Source organism: Nycticebus coucang, chromosome X (assembly GCF_027406575.1).
Source record: "Nycticebus coucang isolate mNycCou1 chromosome X, mNycCou1.pri, whole genome shotgun sequence".
Lineage (NCBI taxonomy): Eukaryota > Metazoa > Chordata > Mammalia > Primates > Lorisidae > Nycticebus > Nycticebus coucang.
Window position 1 is genome coordinate 97,563,122 of NC_069804.1, and position 16,427 is coordinate 97,579,548.

Below are 16,427 nucleotides of genomic sequence, written 5' to 3' on the forward strand. Positions count from 1 at the left end.
TTGGTTAACCTGAGAAACAGAAAGTATTCCCATGGAAACTCCTTAAGGGCGCGCCAAGATCTGGGCTTGCGCACTTAGACTCGGCCAGCGCCGCAGTCACTGCAAGTCGATAGAGTATCCAAGCAGAAATCCAGTGCAGACGTCTGGCTCTGTTGCGCGCGCGCGCGCGTGCTCTCCGTTAGGCCCCCTACCCTGCAGCAAGGGTAGTGTGACGTAATGCAACCTCAGCATGTCAGCAGCAATATAAAGGAAGACCAAGCTGCGCGCCTCCCAGACGCAGAGTAGCTTGTGATTGGCTCCCCCTGCGGAACCTCCGAAACCCGAATGTGAGGACCTTACAGAGCCACAGCTGCCGCCCCCTGCAGCACTCCAGAGAGCGGTCGTAGTCCGACTGGCGGCGGCGGCGGCGGCGGCGGCGGCAGCGGCGGCAGCGGCAGCAGCAGCAGCAGCAGCAGGTAAGAAGACTCTTGAGGAGAAACTAGGGACCTGGAACCGCTCCGCTCAGTGTCTCTCGCGTAAGGGAAAGAGAGGCTCACACCCAGCGGTAGTGTAGGGTAAAGGGAACAATGGAAGTGGCGTCTAGTCCTTAAGCTTTTCCTTCCTCTTAGGCAGTTTTTCTCCTTAGCCACAGGAAGGGTCAGGAGGAATTGAGAGAACTGAGGGTTTCCCCTTTAGCCAATCTTCTCTTCCCCTAGGCCAGAGCCCCAGGAAGTTAGAGCCGTCGTTGGGGCCGTCGGTGGTTTAGTGTGAGGGGAAAATGGCGGAAAACGAAACGGCGAAGTGAAGAATGCGGCGACCCCCTAGCATTTTCTCTCGGCGACACCCCCTCTTATTCCTTTCACTCGCCCCCAATCCCCGCCCGCTGCTAAGGGTAACCTTTGGAACGTGTGAGGGATGTCGGCGTTTGTGAGGAAGTGGTACTGAATCGGGCATTTTAGTCGATAAGGAGCCCTCAGAGCCTAGAGAGCGGAGGTAGCTCTGTGCGGCAACTGTCGCCTTCACTAAAACACCACCATTTTGGTTCCCAGCCGTGTTCCATACTGTGGGGCAGAGGAAGCAGGAGGAGCTTTGAGGGGTTGGGCAGCACAGCGTGGGTAGCTGCGGTGGCGACCGCTGCACCAAGTGAGAGGGAGGAGGGTAAAGGATATTCTTGTTTCGTCAGTCTCTTTCTTTCCACTGCGAAGGTTCTCCTGTTTGGTATAAGATCCAGTCAGATGGGTAATATCGGAAATGGCATATGTGAGCGTTCTGTTCGAAATGATTGAAATTTGGTATGGTCGTGGGAAAAGGAGACTTATGTGGGAAGAGGGCTGCGTCCAACGCTGCAATTATGCTCCTTGCCAGGGCTCCTTTGTCTCCCATCTCTGCCAATACTACTTTCGCATTCTCTTGCTCTGCCACCTTACCTCTTCTGTTCGTCACCCTGTTGACATCACTAAGAAGCTAGGTCCTGAATGAGCTATGCTAGAAAAGACAAATGGAAGTAAAATTTTATTCTTGTGATTTCTGCTCCCTTTACATTGATGGAAAGATGTTTACTTGAAACGTATTTGGTGGGTTACTTCAGTTCAATGTGAATGTGAAATACCCTGTTGAGAAGACTAAGAAGCCTAGCTATCTATTGATCATTGAATACTTAACAACGCTACTCTTACTGATCTTATTAAAATGTCCTACATGTGGAAAGGGTGCTCCGGTTTGGTATTCAGACCGTGAAATACTTCCTGTGATAGTTGCACTATGTTTTGCAATTTTTACACTTCATTTAATGATAGCACAGATTTTTTCTGTACGGATCGGCAATGATAAAGTTTGCCCTTGGTTCTCTTTTACTTTCCAAAATACATTGTTGCTAGTGATTTTTAAAATGTGCTTTGAAAAAGATTCTGGTTTAATCAAGCGGTTAAATCCTAAATGTAATAATGTTGCTTGTATTATAATCAGTAGTTGTTTCTGTTGGAATCCCTTTGGTTGCCTTTTAGATTACTACTGATTTGAGCATATGAGCCTTTCTCAGTCTTCACCTCACAAATTCAAGTGTAAAGAAAAACACGTTTAAGTTGTGTGAGGGATTTGGTTTAAAGTGTTTTAAAATATCTAATTTTAATTGTATTTTTATAATAGGTAAAGAAAACATTTTCCCAAAGAAAATAACATAGTTCAAAAGGAAAAATAAAAAGAAATTGCTGCAAATTTTACTTTCCAATATGTAAAAACCTCTACAGTTTCTACAAGACACTGATATAAAGGTGATTAACAAGTTAATGTTTTATTTTATTTAAAAATTAAACAAAATCAAGTTTTTAAAGCATGTTAAGACACTTGTAATTGTTCTATTAGTTATTTGATAAGGAAAGCAATTAGTTTTAATTGAAGTCAAAATAGTACACTGTATTAAATGTTAAGATTTAAGTCCTAATGGCATTTTAATTTATCTGTGTGAACACACAGGTAATTTATTGTGAATGCTCTTGGCCTCTGGACCTCATTTTGCCTAACAGCAAGGCAGAAAGCATAATGGTATTTGTGAAAAGATAAAACACAGTTAAGAATTTCTAAAAATGTATAATTTTGCTCACATAGTAATTCTGTCTGAATTGTTTGACATATGGAAATGTCACCTAATTATGTGACCTATTTCTGTAGTACACACACACACACAACTTAATTGTTAGGAGTAACTCTGTGATGCTCTGCTGCCTCCTAAATACCTAAATTACTTTAAGGCATGGAAAGAAAAAAAAAAAAAACAAACCTTAGTGATCCCTGTATACTTAAGACAGATTAAGTTGTTTTGCATGGCAGCTTTCTACAATTTTCATTAATGATGTAACATCATTTTTTTGTGCAATTTAAATACTTACAAGTGAAAATGAGATAAATGCCTCATGAAATTAATAGGTTTTTTTTGTTGATTTACTTAGAGTCTTGTGTTTGAAGGGGAAATTAAGATATGTAAGAAAGATACTGAGTGAAAGCATATGACTTTGTGTTCATATTGTTGGATAATCTTAAATATAGGATGAGTCATTTGAAATGAAATAGGTTGAGCCCTTATTTCCAAAATACCATGAAGCTAGCATAATCTTATTCATCACTGATGGAAAAAAATCAATTGTGCAGTTACAAGTAAATGAATGCTGAAAGAACCAACTTGCTAAATATTTATATGTGATTGATCTTATCTTTACCATATTTAGGTAGCAGTCATGTTTCATGAGTCCTCAAAACTATGAGACAAGAGAATGTAGTAGAGTGAGGCCAGAAGTTCTTACTGGTTCACAGAACTCCAGGGATACTGGGATAGAACATTTTACATTATAAGTAGAACCCCGGCAATCAGAATACAAGTTTATCTGCAGAGCTTCGCTGCAGAGCTGAACTGGGTCTGGAAGAAATGGATGAGAACCACTGGATGAAATTCACTAATACTAGACATCTGAGGCCTCTAGTAATGTATAAATACCCCAACTATTGTCTGTTGCCATCTTGTTCTTACTTTATAACATATTTTAACTGGAACCTCAATACTGCAGTTGTGTTCTTTTGCTTGCTTCTATCACTTCTCTATGACTCATTGCCTTCATTGTGCCTTATTTGCCATTTTTTTTTTTTTGGTTTATTTCCACTTGGCCTTTCTTTCATTTTTGCCACATAAAACATCTAATTAAGGTTTTTTGTTTGTTTTGTTTTGTAATAAGCTTTGCACACCTGATTGAGAGGTTTTCAATTGCTTTTTTTTTTTTTTGCTCAAAAAATTGGAGTTTGATCTAAATGTATTTAAAGTATTTTTAACATTATTTCTTTTGCAGATATTTATGAAGGAACTTTGCTAGTATGGATTCAGGTGGTGGAAGTCTTGGATTACACACATCAGACTCTAGAATGGCCCATACCATGATTATGCAGGATTTTGGTAAAGCATTTTCTTTGTTGCATTTTCCTTTCTTTGTTAAAAAAGTAAGAACAGTTCTTTGTACCCTCAATTAATCCCCCAAAATGAAAAAAAATAAGAACACACTAAGAATTGAAAATAAACTGAGGAAGAAGAGAATTATAATGAGAAATTGTTCTTTTACTAGTAACATACATTTATAGAGCTTATTTTCTTAAAGTTATGTGTGAGCATTCTACTTAAAATCATTCTTAAAATTTATGGGAAGGTGGAGGTAAGGAAATTTAGAATATAATGGTAATATGTTATTGGAGATGAAAAACTAGATTTGCATTAAGAACTGCATGATTATATCATATTATGATAGTATGTATCAGATGTCACATGTAGAAAATTTTAAATTGGCTTTCTAAAATACATTTTAAGTTGCATTGTTAATAAAACTGGAAAAGGAAGTGCTTCTATCAGTCAAGTAATTTAGATGCTTATATAGTAATGTCCAAAATTGTGCACTAGATTATTAATTATATTCTGATGCTATTTCCTCAGAAATTTTTACCATTAGTATACTTTATTTTTAAAAAAGAAAAGACTCCCTACTTTTTGGCCAAGTTTTTCAGTAGCTTCTTAACAGTAGTCATTTTGATGAAGATGCTAAGACTTCATTGACAGTGAACAAACAAACTGAATTTGGCCAGGCTTAGTCTGAAAACAGAGGTATCTGAAGTATTAAGAGGCAGTAATGGGATCATGAGCATTGAAGACAAGATTGGAGTGAAAGCAGAGAAGACTAATGGTAAATTGAGATAAAAAAGTAGGAAACGTGAGGTAATGCAGAGTTGTTGAAAATGAAATCAGTGATGGAGAACTAGAACTAGTGATACTTTGCTTAATTAAGAAAATGCTACTAATGTTCTTAATTTGTCATTTGGTCCCCTTTTGTAAAGCCCATGGTAATGGGAGTGAAAGCTATTCTAATTATGGCAGTGCCTAGCTATGTAACTTGGGTAAATTTCTGAATTCACTTTTATAATGAGGGAGTTGTACTAGATTACATTTAAGGTCCTCTCCAGTTGTTGTTTTTTTTTTTTTTTTTTTTTTTTTTTTTTTTTACATTTCTGTTTGATGAATAAAGTTGTGTAATTCAAGATTGAATGTGGTAAGGTTTGAGGTGACTGTATAGTTTATTGATGAAATACAAAGGAATCATGAATTTATTCTTCTAAAAGATAAGTGAGTTATTGATTATGGATTATTTAGAAGTGATTTTGGGTGAAAAAAATGTACAAAATTTAATTCTAGAGGAAGGACAATAGGGCCAAAAAGTAGTAAGAGATTAAAGATGCCATTATGAATTCTTTGGTAGAGAGTTGATAGTTTTCAGAATATCAGAAGACTCAAATTTCAGAACGGTAAATAAGCTTTAGTTGAAATGTCAATTTTATTTTTTAACCTTTTAAAATAAGTTATTTTAAAAACAGAAAAAAATTGGTGTATTTTTTTCATTTAATACAAAATATTACCTACCCTGCAATATTTGATAAAGTGCCCAAACCTCCTTAACTCATAAAGAAGTTGCCTTTTAGCAAGTAAAATGTGATTCCTTTCAAAGAATGAAAAATATGATTGGTGCTGGTCAATATTTAGTGTTCCTCTTACTTCCTTTGCCTTATTCCTCCTCAGTGTCTTGAGGCTTAATTAATCCTATATTATTACTTCTAGTACTTATTTCCTTTTAGTTGTTAAGGATGTAGAACATATGTGTTAAAATGTTTAATATAGGGGTGGCGCCTATGGCTCAAAGTGGTAGGGCACCAGCCCCATATGCCAGAGGTGGTGGGTTCAAACCCAGCCTCAGCCAAAAACTGCAAAAAAAATAAATAAATAAAAATAAAATGTTTTATATATATTTTTTCTTTTTATTGAGATATAATCAAGATACAATAATTATATCTCAAGATATGATTTACATTCCATGTAATTCACCAGTTTTAAAGTATACAATTCAGTGGTTTTAAGAATATTCACAAAATTGTATAGCCATTACTACTACCTAATTTTGGAATATTTCATCATCCTACAAAATGACCTCATTCTCATCTTCTCCCTCCCCACTAGCCCTAGGCAACCACTAATCTGTCTCTGTATTTGCCTATTCTGAACATTTCATATAAATGGAATCATACAATATATGGCCTTTTGTGTCTAGCTTCTTTCAGTTACCACGTTTTCAGTGTCATCCATGTTATAACATTTATCAGTATATACTTTATTTAATTGCCAAATGATACTCTGTTGTATGGGTAAATCGCATTTTGTTTATTCATTCATCCATTCACATTTTGATTGTTGAAATATTTAATGTATTAGAACAATTTTGTTTGACCTAAAGCTTTGCATCTTAGACTAGAGTATGAGTGCCTTTGGAGGCATGTGGCAGTGTGCCAAGACATACTTTAAACTATAAGATAAACAGAACATCATCTTGGAATCCCTTTCATTAGAATTGGGGAAAATATGCATGTACACATATATCTCCACACAGTTATATAAATATGTTATGGGATAGAAAGCAAAATTTTTATTTACTTTCTTCATGAAGTAATAAAATGGAAAAGTTTGAGAACTACTTCCTTTTACTTGGTATTTTCATAGTATCATCTAAAGCGCTTTTAAAAAGGAATTTAATAAAGTAAATGAAGCGTTTTGTATCACAAAAAATTTTTGAAGCCACTGTTTTTTGTTATATACCTGTTCATGATTCAACTGTCTAGTAGTAGTATTTTCAGATATTGGCTTTTTTGAAATGATGCATTTTTTTTTTGAATTTCATCTTTATGTTCTCTTCAATGGAGGTATATAAATAAGTAGCAACGAAATTGCTTTTGGTGAGATTATATTAGAATGGCTAATATGTGTAATCCTCACTCATTTGTGTTGACCTAAAATAGATTGTTTCCACATGTCCTTGTTAAATAAATTCTGGAATCTTAAAAGACAGATACTCTTAATATTTTTTGATATATAATTCTGAAGGCAACTTCTGACATAGGTGTTTTCCTTTCATATGATATTTTATGAAATTCAAAGGTGTCAAATAGGTCTACACCTAAAGAGACATTTATTGGGAGGACTTTTGGAAATTTTAGCTCTGGTAACTTAGAATTCTCCCAAAAGCAGCCCTCTTATTATTGATTATTTTATCTATGTATTAAGATTTTTAAATTCTAAAATTTCGTAAGAAATTAGATATGTTCTCTTTAAATATCTGTTAGCGTTAAAGTTTAGATATTTGCAGCTCTGTAAATTAATGATATTTGTGAAATACAGTGTTTAGCATACACAGGTAGAGCTAACAAAATAAGAACACTATGTGGCACAAGATTTCCAGATTATTTAAGATTCTTGGTTGGGAATATACAGTGACTACTATGCAGAGAATCTGAATCATAAATTCAGAATTTATTATACCAATTTAATTTGAAGGATATTTGAGATTTAAAAATTTACAACATATGCTTTGTGTGATAACCTTGCTGGTGTTTCAGTATAACGGTTGTCTTTGAAGCCTGCCATTGAATTAAATAGTTCTTTAAAATGTTAATGCTGTAGAAAGTCTATATTGCTTTGGGACTTAAATAGCAAAACATCCTTAGGTGGTGGTCCAAAACAGACCAAACAAAAAATAACTGATTTTATGCTATCACTCTGGTGCTGATGCAGGTATTCCATTTAAATGAAAAGAGAGATACTTAAACCAGGACTTGTTTCTTACTCTCTGGTTATCTATTTGATTTCATATTTTTAAGTGACTTTTTCTTATTTATAATTTCAAAAGCTAGTAAGAAAAATTCTTAATGTCATTTAATGCTACTTAGTGAATCCTTTAAAATTCAAATGAGGGACTGTAATAGGTCTTTTTACTCTTTGTCTCAAACTATTCATTTAGTAGTGCCTCACTTTGTTAAACTCATAAATCTTTTTACAAAACAGTATGTAGGGTAAATAAGCTCTGTCTTCCTCCTAGGCAAGTAGAAATAAAAGCCAATCTGAAGTTGAACAGTGAGTTCAGTTCTCAGCTTGGACCTTGGGCAAGCTTGTTATAGTTCTTTAATGTTTAAAACGAGGATGATAACTCTTATACAATTGTTCTGAGGACTAAATGAGATAAAATATGTAAAAGTATTAGCAAGTCACTTGTTATGTAGTCAGTGCTCAATAAATATAATTAATATATAGATAAATAAGTGGATTTATTTAGAAATTCAATGAAATCTAATAGGTAAACTGATAAAAGGGAAAAATTTAATAGGAGACATCTTAGATCTTCATCTGAATAATATGTCTGTATACCCTGTGGGAGAATTATTAATTCTTGGTATAGGATCCTTGGGATCATTTGGTTCATGGTATGCTCTCATATTTGGATGTTTTCCATTTTAGATCTGATTTATTTTGACATGTAAGTTCCTATTAGAGGCTAGATGAACTTAAAAGCACTTAAGACCATTCTGTTCGATCTTCTTAGAATCCATTCAACCAGGTTAATCTGAACCCAGGCCAGCATTAGCATTATTTTATCCTTCCATCCTTTTTTGTGGTCTACCCTCAGGAGCCAGGCTAATCTCCAACATTGCTCTAAAATAAATGAAATTCTCCATCTTTTAAATCATTCATTTGTGAAAATATAGAAATGTAATTTATATTTTACATATGTAGAATTCTAATACCATGAATTTTATAGGATTAAAATCTAATATTTCCTTGTAAAAAGCACATTTCCAGTTGTTAAATGTAAAATGTAAATCCCCTTCTCCTCCCCATCTGTGAAATGGCCAGTGGATTTCCAGGATTATATAACTGTGTCCAAAGCCCAAGTGCCCATCGATACACGAATGGATTAATAAATTGTGGTATATGTACACCATGGAATATTATGCAGCCTTAAAAAAAGATGGAGACTTTACCTCTTTCATGTTTACATGGATGGAGCTGGAACATATTCTTCTTAGTAAAGTGTCTCAAGAATGGAAGAAAAAGTACCCAATGTACTCACCCTTATTCTGAAACTAATGTAGGACCTTCACATGAAAGCTATAACCCAGTTATAACCTAAGAATAGGGAGAAGGGGGAAAGGGAGGGGAGGGAGGGGGGAGGTAGGTGGAGGGAGGGGGATTAATGGGATTACACCTGCAGTGCATCTTACAAGGGTATATGTGAATCCTAGTAAATGTGGAATGTAAAGGTCTTAGCAAAATAACTAAGAAAATGCTACGAAAGCTATGTTAACTAGTGTGATGAAAATGTGTCAAACGGATCTATGAACCAAGTGTATGGTGCCCCATGATCATACTAATGTACACAGCTATGATTTAATAAAAATAAATAAAAAAAATAGATGCAAGTTTAAGAATGAAGAGAAGAGGCTCAGTGCTTGTAGCTCAGTGGCTAGGGCACCAGCCACATATACTGGAGCTGGAAGGTTCGAATCCAGCCTGGGCCTGCCAAGCAACAGTGACAGCTACAACCAAAAAATAGCCAGGTGTTGTCGTGGGTGCCTGTAGTCCCAGCTACTTGGGAAGCTGAGGCAAGAGAATAGCTTAAGCCCACGAGTTTGAGGTTGCTGTGAGCTGTGACGCCATAGCACTCTAACCCAGGGCGACATGCTGAGACTCTGTCTCAAAAAAAAAAAAAAAAAGAATGAGGAGAAGAATTCAGAAGGGTTGAAAGGAAAATAAACCCAAGAGCTCTGATGAAAGCTCAACTTTCCCTTCTTACCTTATTCTTTGATGAGTGTTAGGATATCCATGGTCTCCATTCTGCCTTATTGACTAACTTCCATAATGAATTGGTTACAAGTAGTGAACACTATAGCAAACGGTACTTTTTTCAGGTACTATTTTATAGAGAGTGATAATTATATGAGAAAAGTGTATACTGTATGATTTCATGTAGATAATTTATTATAACCAGGTCTACAAATTCCCTTGTTTACTGTACCATCTCAGGGAGGCAGAACATAACAGACTTCTTCATGAAGGGATTTTTTTTGCTCATACAATATTTATAAGGTAGGTAGGAGTTGTTGTTTACCATACTGCTCAAGAAAAACAGTAAAATTTTATCCTACAGATTTATAGTTATCAAATGAAATCTTAGTATAATGTGAGTAGGATTTTTTTCCTCCACTAAATGAGGTTTAAAACATGCCATGTAACTGCACCCAAGTTTTACCAAGCTGGAAACTTGGATCTTTTCTGTGTAGTGAGTTTTTAATTCTAGTTTTCATAACCTGGAGATCAGACTGTTGCTTTCGCATGATATATGTAGTGTCTCATGACTGGAGTTTGCTTTGTTTTATAGTATCTGTACTCCTTGTATTTTTCAAGAGCTATTTTGTAAACAGATGATGTATTTCTCCATTGAAAACACAATTAAAAAAAAAAACAAAACATGCCTTCCACTTCTGGATGTAATAGTTTTTTTCTTTTTAAAATTTAAATAGATTTAGGAGACATGACATAAGTGGAATCTTGTTGAATTGATATATTATATAGTGGTGAAGTCTGAGATTTTAGTGTACATACTAACTGAATAGTATATATCATATTCATTTGGTAATTTTTCATCCCTCACCCTACCTTCTTCCATTTTTTGAGTCTCCAGTGTCTATTATTCCATTATGTATGATCTTGCATACCCATAGCTTAGTGCTCACTTAAAAATAAGAACATGTGGTGATTGATGTTTTGTTCTTGAGTACTTCTAGTTTATTTTTATTTAAGTTCAAGAAGTTTAGGGACTTTATAATACATAACTTTATAATAGAATATTTTATTAGCTCAATTTAACATATTAGTATCCTCTTATGTTTGTGTTTCCTTTTTATTTTAATATTTTGAAACAATTACAGACTTACAAGAAGTAGGAAAAAAAAGTACACAAAATCCCATGTGTCCTTACTCATCTACCTCTAAAGGTAGCACCTTATGTAATTGTAATACAATTACGTATGTATCAAAACCAAGAAATTAACATTAGTGCATTACTGTTAACTACAGAGCTCATTCAGTGTTCATTGTTTTTATGTATATTTGTGTACATCTGTGTATTGAGTTCTATGCAGTTGAATCCCACATATAGATTCATGTAAATACCACTACAATGAAAACAACAGAACTCTTCTATTATATAGCATATTATTATACATATGCTATTCCTGTGTGTTCACACACACATACACATATACACTTGACAACCACTAATCTGTCTTTCCCTACTTATAATTTTATTAGTTTGAGAATATTATAAACTATTTCATTTATATATTACATGGTATCTTAACCATTGATGATTGATGTTTTTCACTCAAAATAATTTTACGGAGAAGATTCAATAGTTTCTTCCTTTTTACTAATGAAAATTATTCTGTGGTAAGGATATGCCAGAGTTGGTTTAACCAATCTTTCACCTGTTGGAGGGCATTTGGGTGTTTCCAGTTTTTTGCTACTACAAGTAACAGCTACTGCTACTACTATGAGCTGTTAGAAATGTTTTAATTTTTCTGGGGAAAAGTCTCCTAGATTGCAGTTGTTAAATTATATGGTAAACACATGTCTAGTTTAATAAGTTAACTGCTAAACTATTTTCCAGAGTGGCTGCTACCATTTTACATTCCTACCAGTGGTATGAGAAATCTAGTTTCTCAACATCCTCACCAGCCTGTGCTGTTATCACTGTTTTTATTTTAGCTGTTTCAATTGACTTTTATATTTTACTTAAAAAATAATGTACATGATTTTTAAGATCTTAATTCAGATTTTTCCAGTTCCTGGATGGTAATGGTTTTTATTGCAGTTAAATTGTCAGTGTATTTAAAATGATATATTTGGCCAGGACTATTTAGTATTTAAGAAAAGTTGTATACAATTTGATATATTAAATATAGTATTTTTAATTAATAAAATAACTTCATCTTTTTTGGATAATTGTTTGTATTATAGTGGCTGGAATGGCTGGTACTGCGCATATCGATGGAGATCATATTGTTGTTTCGGTTCCTGAAGCTGTATTAGTTTCTGATGTTGTCACAGATGATGGTATAACTCTTGATCATGGCCTTGCAGCTGAAGTTGTCCATGGGCCTGATATCATCACAGAGACTGATGTAGTAACAGAAAGTGTGATTGTTCCTGAAGCTGTACTGGAAGCTGATGTTGCCATTGAAGATGATTTAGAAGAAGATGATGGTGATCACATCTTGACTTCTGAACTAATTACAGAAACCGTTAGGGTACCTGAGCAGGTTTTTGTGGCTGACCTTGTTACTGGTCCTGATGGACACTTGGAACATGTGGTCCAAGATTGCGTGTCAGGAGTTGACTCTCCCACGATGGTATCAGAGGAGGTTCTTGTAACTAATTCAGATACAGAAACTGTGATTCAAGCAGCTGGTGGTGTTCCTGGTTCTACAGTTACTATAAAAACTGAAGATGACGATGATGATGACATCAAGAGCACTTCTGAAGACTACTTAATGATATCTTGTAAGTGGAACATAAAGTCTATAATTACTCAATAAATTGATTGATATAATCTCAAAAGGTTTTCTGGGATGGGAATATATTCAATAAAAGTCATAAGGGAAATCTTTCTGAAAAATAATTGTTTTGAGATGGTTTCTTGAGTTTATTCATGTTTTTAATTAAATAAAAATTCATGCTCAAAATGAAGTAAAATAGTGTAATTTATTAGTATCTTCAAATAGAAATATAGATTTGGTAGACTCAACAAGAACATTAACTGATACAAAATTTTAGTGATATATATATATATATGTATATATATATTGTTTTAAGTAGGAACTTTGTTTTATGCAGTCACAGCATTCTAGCAGGCCCTAGAGTTGTAAATTTAGTTTTGCTTAGGAATTTAAGCATATGTTAAATGTTATATGGTTTTAATTAAATACCGAAAAGTAAAAAATAAATTCAGATCCTGTTCTACAGTTCTCCCTGTGTTTATATTGTTTGTCTAACTATGTGTGTGTGTATATATTTCATGCAAAGCTATTGAACATACATATTTTAACCTGCTTTGGGAGAACCTTAAAACATTTAATCTGAAGGGGAAAGGTCAGAATATTTTGTCTCTTTGTAAGTGATAGATTTGTAAGAGCAACAGCAATAATAAAAATCTTATGGTAAGTTATGTATGGAGCGTGAGAAAGAAATTAACCTATTATTTACTAAATTTGAGGGATTATACTGTAGGTAGTAATGATTAGTTAAATACTTTTACTTTTCCATGGAGAATTTCTTTGTTTTTTTGTTTGTTTGAGAGAGGCTTGCTCTGTTGCCCATCCTAAAATGCAGTGGCATCATCATAGCTTACCATAGCTTCAAACTCCTGGGCTGAAGGCATCCTCCTGCCTCAGCCTCCCAAATAGGTGGAACCACAGGCAGGCACCATCGTGCCCTGCTATTTTTTTCTATTTTTGGTGGAGATAGGGTTTCACTCTTGCTCACACTGGTCTCTAACTCCTGACCTCAAGTGCTTCTCTGGTATTGGCCTCCCAGAGCTCTAGGATTACAGACATGAGCCACTATGCCCAGCCTGTTCTTTTCTTTCTTTTTTTCTTATTATTTTTAATTCTGGACTGATATGAAGTACATACAATTAGGTTACATTGTTTACATTTGTAACGTAAAGTCCAGTTGCAGTTGAGTCCTTCACCCAGGTAGTGTTCTATATACCCCTACATTGTACCCAGTAGATGGAACTTATCCAACCCTTTCTCCTCTCCCCCTTCTTGAATTTGATTGTATTTTTCTCTCATGTGGTTGTCAATCTACTAGTTTCAACTTGTGTAATGAGTACAAAGGATGCTTGCTTTTCTATACTTGAGATACTTAGGACAATGTTTTTCAAATCCTTCCAGGTAAATGCAAAAGGTAGAGAGTTTCCCATATTTTTATGGATGAATAGTATTCCATGGCATACATATACCACAGTTTATTAATCCATTTATGGGTTGATGGGCATTTGGGTTGTTTCCAGATCTTTGTGATTGTGAATTGAGCTGCTATAAAGATTTGAGTGCAAATGTCCTCATGGTAAGATGATTGTTATTGTCTGGGTAGATAACCTAGTAATGGGATTATGGGATTAAATGGAAAGTCTACTTTGAGTTCTTTCCATGCCAGCATTTGCAGCTTTGGGATTTTGTGATGTGGGCTATTCTCATGGGGGTTAGGTGATAATCTTACAGTGGGTTTGATTTGCATTTCTCTGATGATTAGGGACAATGAGTATTTTTTATTTTTTTAATTTTTATTTATTTTTTTTGTAGAGACAGAGAGTCTCACTTTATGGCCCTCAGTAGAGTGCCGTGGCCTCACACAGCTCACAGCAACCTCCAACTCCTGGGCTTAAGTGATGCTCTTGCCTCAGCCTCCTGAGTAGCTGGGACTATAGGCGCCCCCCACAACACCCGGCTATTTTTTTTTTTGGTTACAGTTCGGCCGGGGCCGGGCTTGAACCCGCCACCCTCGGCATATGGTGGCGCCTGTGGCTCAGTTGGTGGGACAATGAGTATTTTTTAATGTGTTTGTTGGCCATTTGTTCTCTTGGGAGAAGATTCTGTTTCTGTCTCTTACCCAATGATTAATGGGATTGTTTGCTTGTTTCTTATTGATTTGAGTTCTTTGTAGATTCTAGTCATTAGCCCTTTATCAGATTTAACATGTGAATAACTTCCAAGTGAAGGTTATCTATTTACTTTGTTGATTGTCCTTAGTTGTGCAGAAGATTTTCAACTTTATCAGGTCCCATTTATTTATTTTCATTGTTGCTGCAGTTGCCAATGGGATTTTCATAAATTCTTTCCCAAGGCTGCTAAGAGTTTGTTTTTTTTTTTCCACACTTTCTTCTAGACTTTTTATTGTCTTGTGTTTAGATTTAAATCTTTTGTTCAGCATGAATTAATTTTTCTAAGTGGTGAGAGGTGCAGGTCCAGTTTCAGTCATTCACATGTGGCTAACTAGTTTTCCCAGCACCATTTGTTAAATAGGGATTCTTTTCCCTAGTGTATGCTTTTTGTTTGGTTTGTTGAAGATCAGCTGAAAATATGAGGCTGGTTTCATGTCTGTGTTTTCTGTTATGTTTCATAGATCTATGTCTCTTTTTATGCCAATACCATGCTGTTTTGATCACTATAGACATGTAGTATAATCTGAACTCTGGTGATGTGATGCCTTCAGATTTGTTTTTATTTCATAGAATTCTGTTGGCTATTTTTATTTCATAGAATTTTGTTGGCTATTCAGGATTTTCAGGTTCTATATAAAACAAAGACTTTTTTTTTCAAGATCATCAAAGTATGACATTGATGCTTTCATGAGGGTTGCATAAAATCTGTCACTTTGCATAGTGGAGGCCTTTTAACAATGTTGATTCTTCCCAGTCATGAGCATGGTATATACAAAAATGATTGAGGCACACCTGAATCACCAGGTAGACTGCGGATGCAAGTATGTATAAAGGGATTGAATATTGTTTGTCAGTGAATTTAAAACTAAAAATGAAACTAAATTTATTTAATTTTTAAATTTGATTCTGAATTTTAACATGCATGTTAAACGTTTTTTTACTCTAAGCACTTTTGAAGGTGAAATTTACATTGTTTTTAAGAGAGTGGTTTAAACCACTAAAAGACTGCAAATGCTATTTCTTTTCTCAAATAGATGTGGATTACTAAAGCAACTTCATATTTACATCTTAACCTGACATTAAAAAAATCTTCAGTTGTACTGGTTATCATATAAAACTATGTAACAAAATTAGTAGTCTTTCTGTACTGAAATAAATTCAATATGCCTTCAAGTGGGTATTCATTAAATTAAACTGTTTGGCATTAAAGTAATCAAAAATTTAGACATCATATATTGTGAATAGTTGCACTATTCGTAGGCATCCAACCTTTTTTTTTTTTTTGGCTGTTGCTGCACATTGGAAGAATAAGAATTGTCTTGGACCACACAGTAAATACACAAACACTAATGAAAACTGATTAGCAAAAAAAAAAATAAAAAAGAGAGAGAGAGAAAAATCTATGCATACTTTTCATGATATCTGACACCAGAGATAAGCAAAAATGTCCTCCCAAAGTCAGCATGTGGCCTGTGGGCTGCAGGTTGGACACTCCTGCTACATTATCTTCTGTGATTTGATTCTGCCCAAGTTTGTTTGTTTGTTTTTTAACATTTCTGGAATATTTTAAGTTAGAGTATTTGTTTTGTTTTATGTCAAATGCAAGGACCTCTGTCCTTCTAGATTAACAAAATTATACTGAAAATTAAGAAGAACATTGTTTTGCTCTATTATTATTGGAGATACTGTGGGCTTATTTTAGGGGAAATTTAGGCTGGGGATTAACTACTTAATCGTAAGTAAAGAAACAGCAACATTTTTAATAATTTCTTTAAAACTTAATTACTTTTATTGTGGAAAATATACCGTACAAATATATAA

The 16,427-nt window shown here is 34.7% G+C and overlaps 1 protein-coding gene across 9 annotated transcripts in view; it reads left to right on the forward strand.

Annotated features, from left to right (window-relative positions):
- The first annotated feature begins 272 nt into the window (after positions 1-272).
- Positions 273-16,427, forward strand: part of ZNF711 (zinc finger protein 711) — a 31,360-nt gene continuing 15,205 nt past the window's right edge. For 4 of the 9 annotated variants that reach the window (XM_053580351.1, XM_053580356.1, XM_053580355.1 and 1 more), the window contains exons 1-5: positions 1,105-1,122; positions 2,125-2,249; positions 3,201-3,451; positions 3,813-3,916; positions 11,900-12,442. In XM_053580351.1, coding sequence (XP_053436326.1) covers positions 3,838-3,916; positions 11,900-12,442 — 622 coding nt within the window. In that variant the 5' untranslated portion in view covers positions 1,105-1,122; positions 2,125-2,249; positions 3,201-3,451; positions 3,813-3,837. Of the gene's footprint in view, positions 456-999; positions 1,123-2,124; positions 2,250-3,200; positions 3,917-11,899; positions 12,443-16,427 lie in introns of those variants that run through there. The other 5 variants (XM_053580352.1, XM_053580357.1, XM_053580360.1 and 2 more) reach the window with 4 other exon arrangements.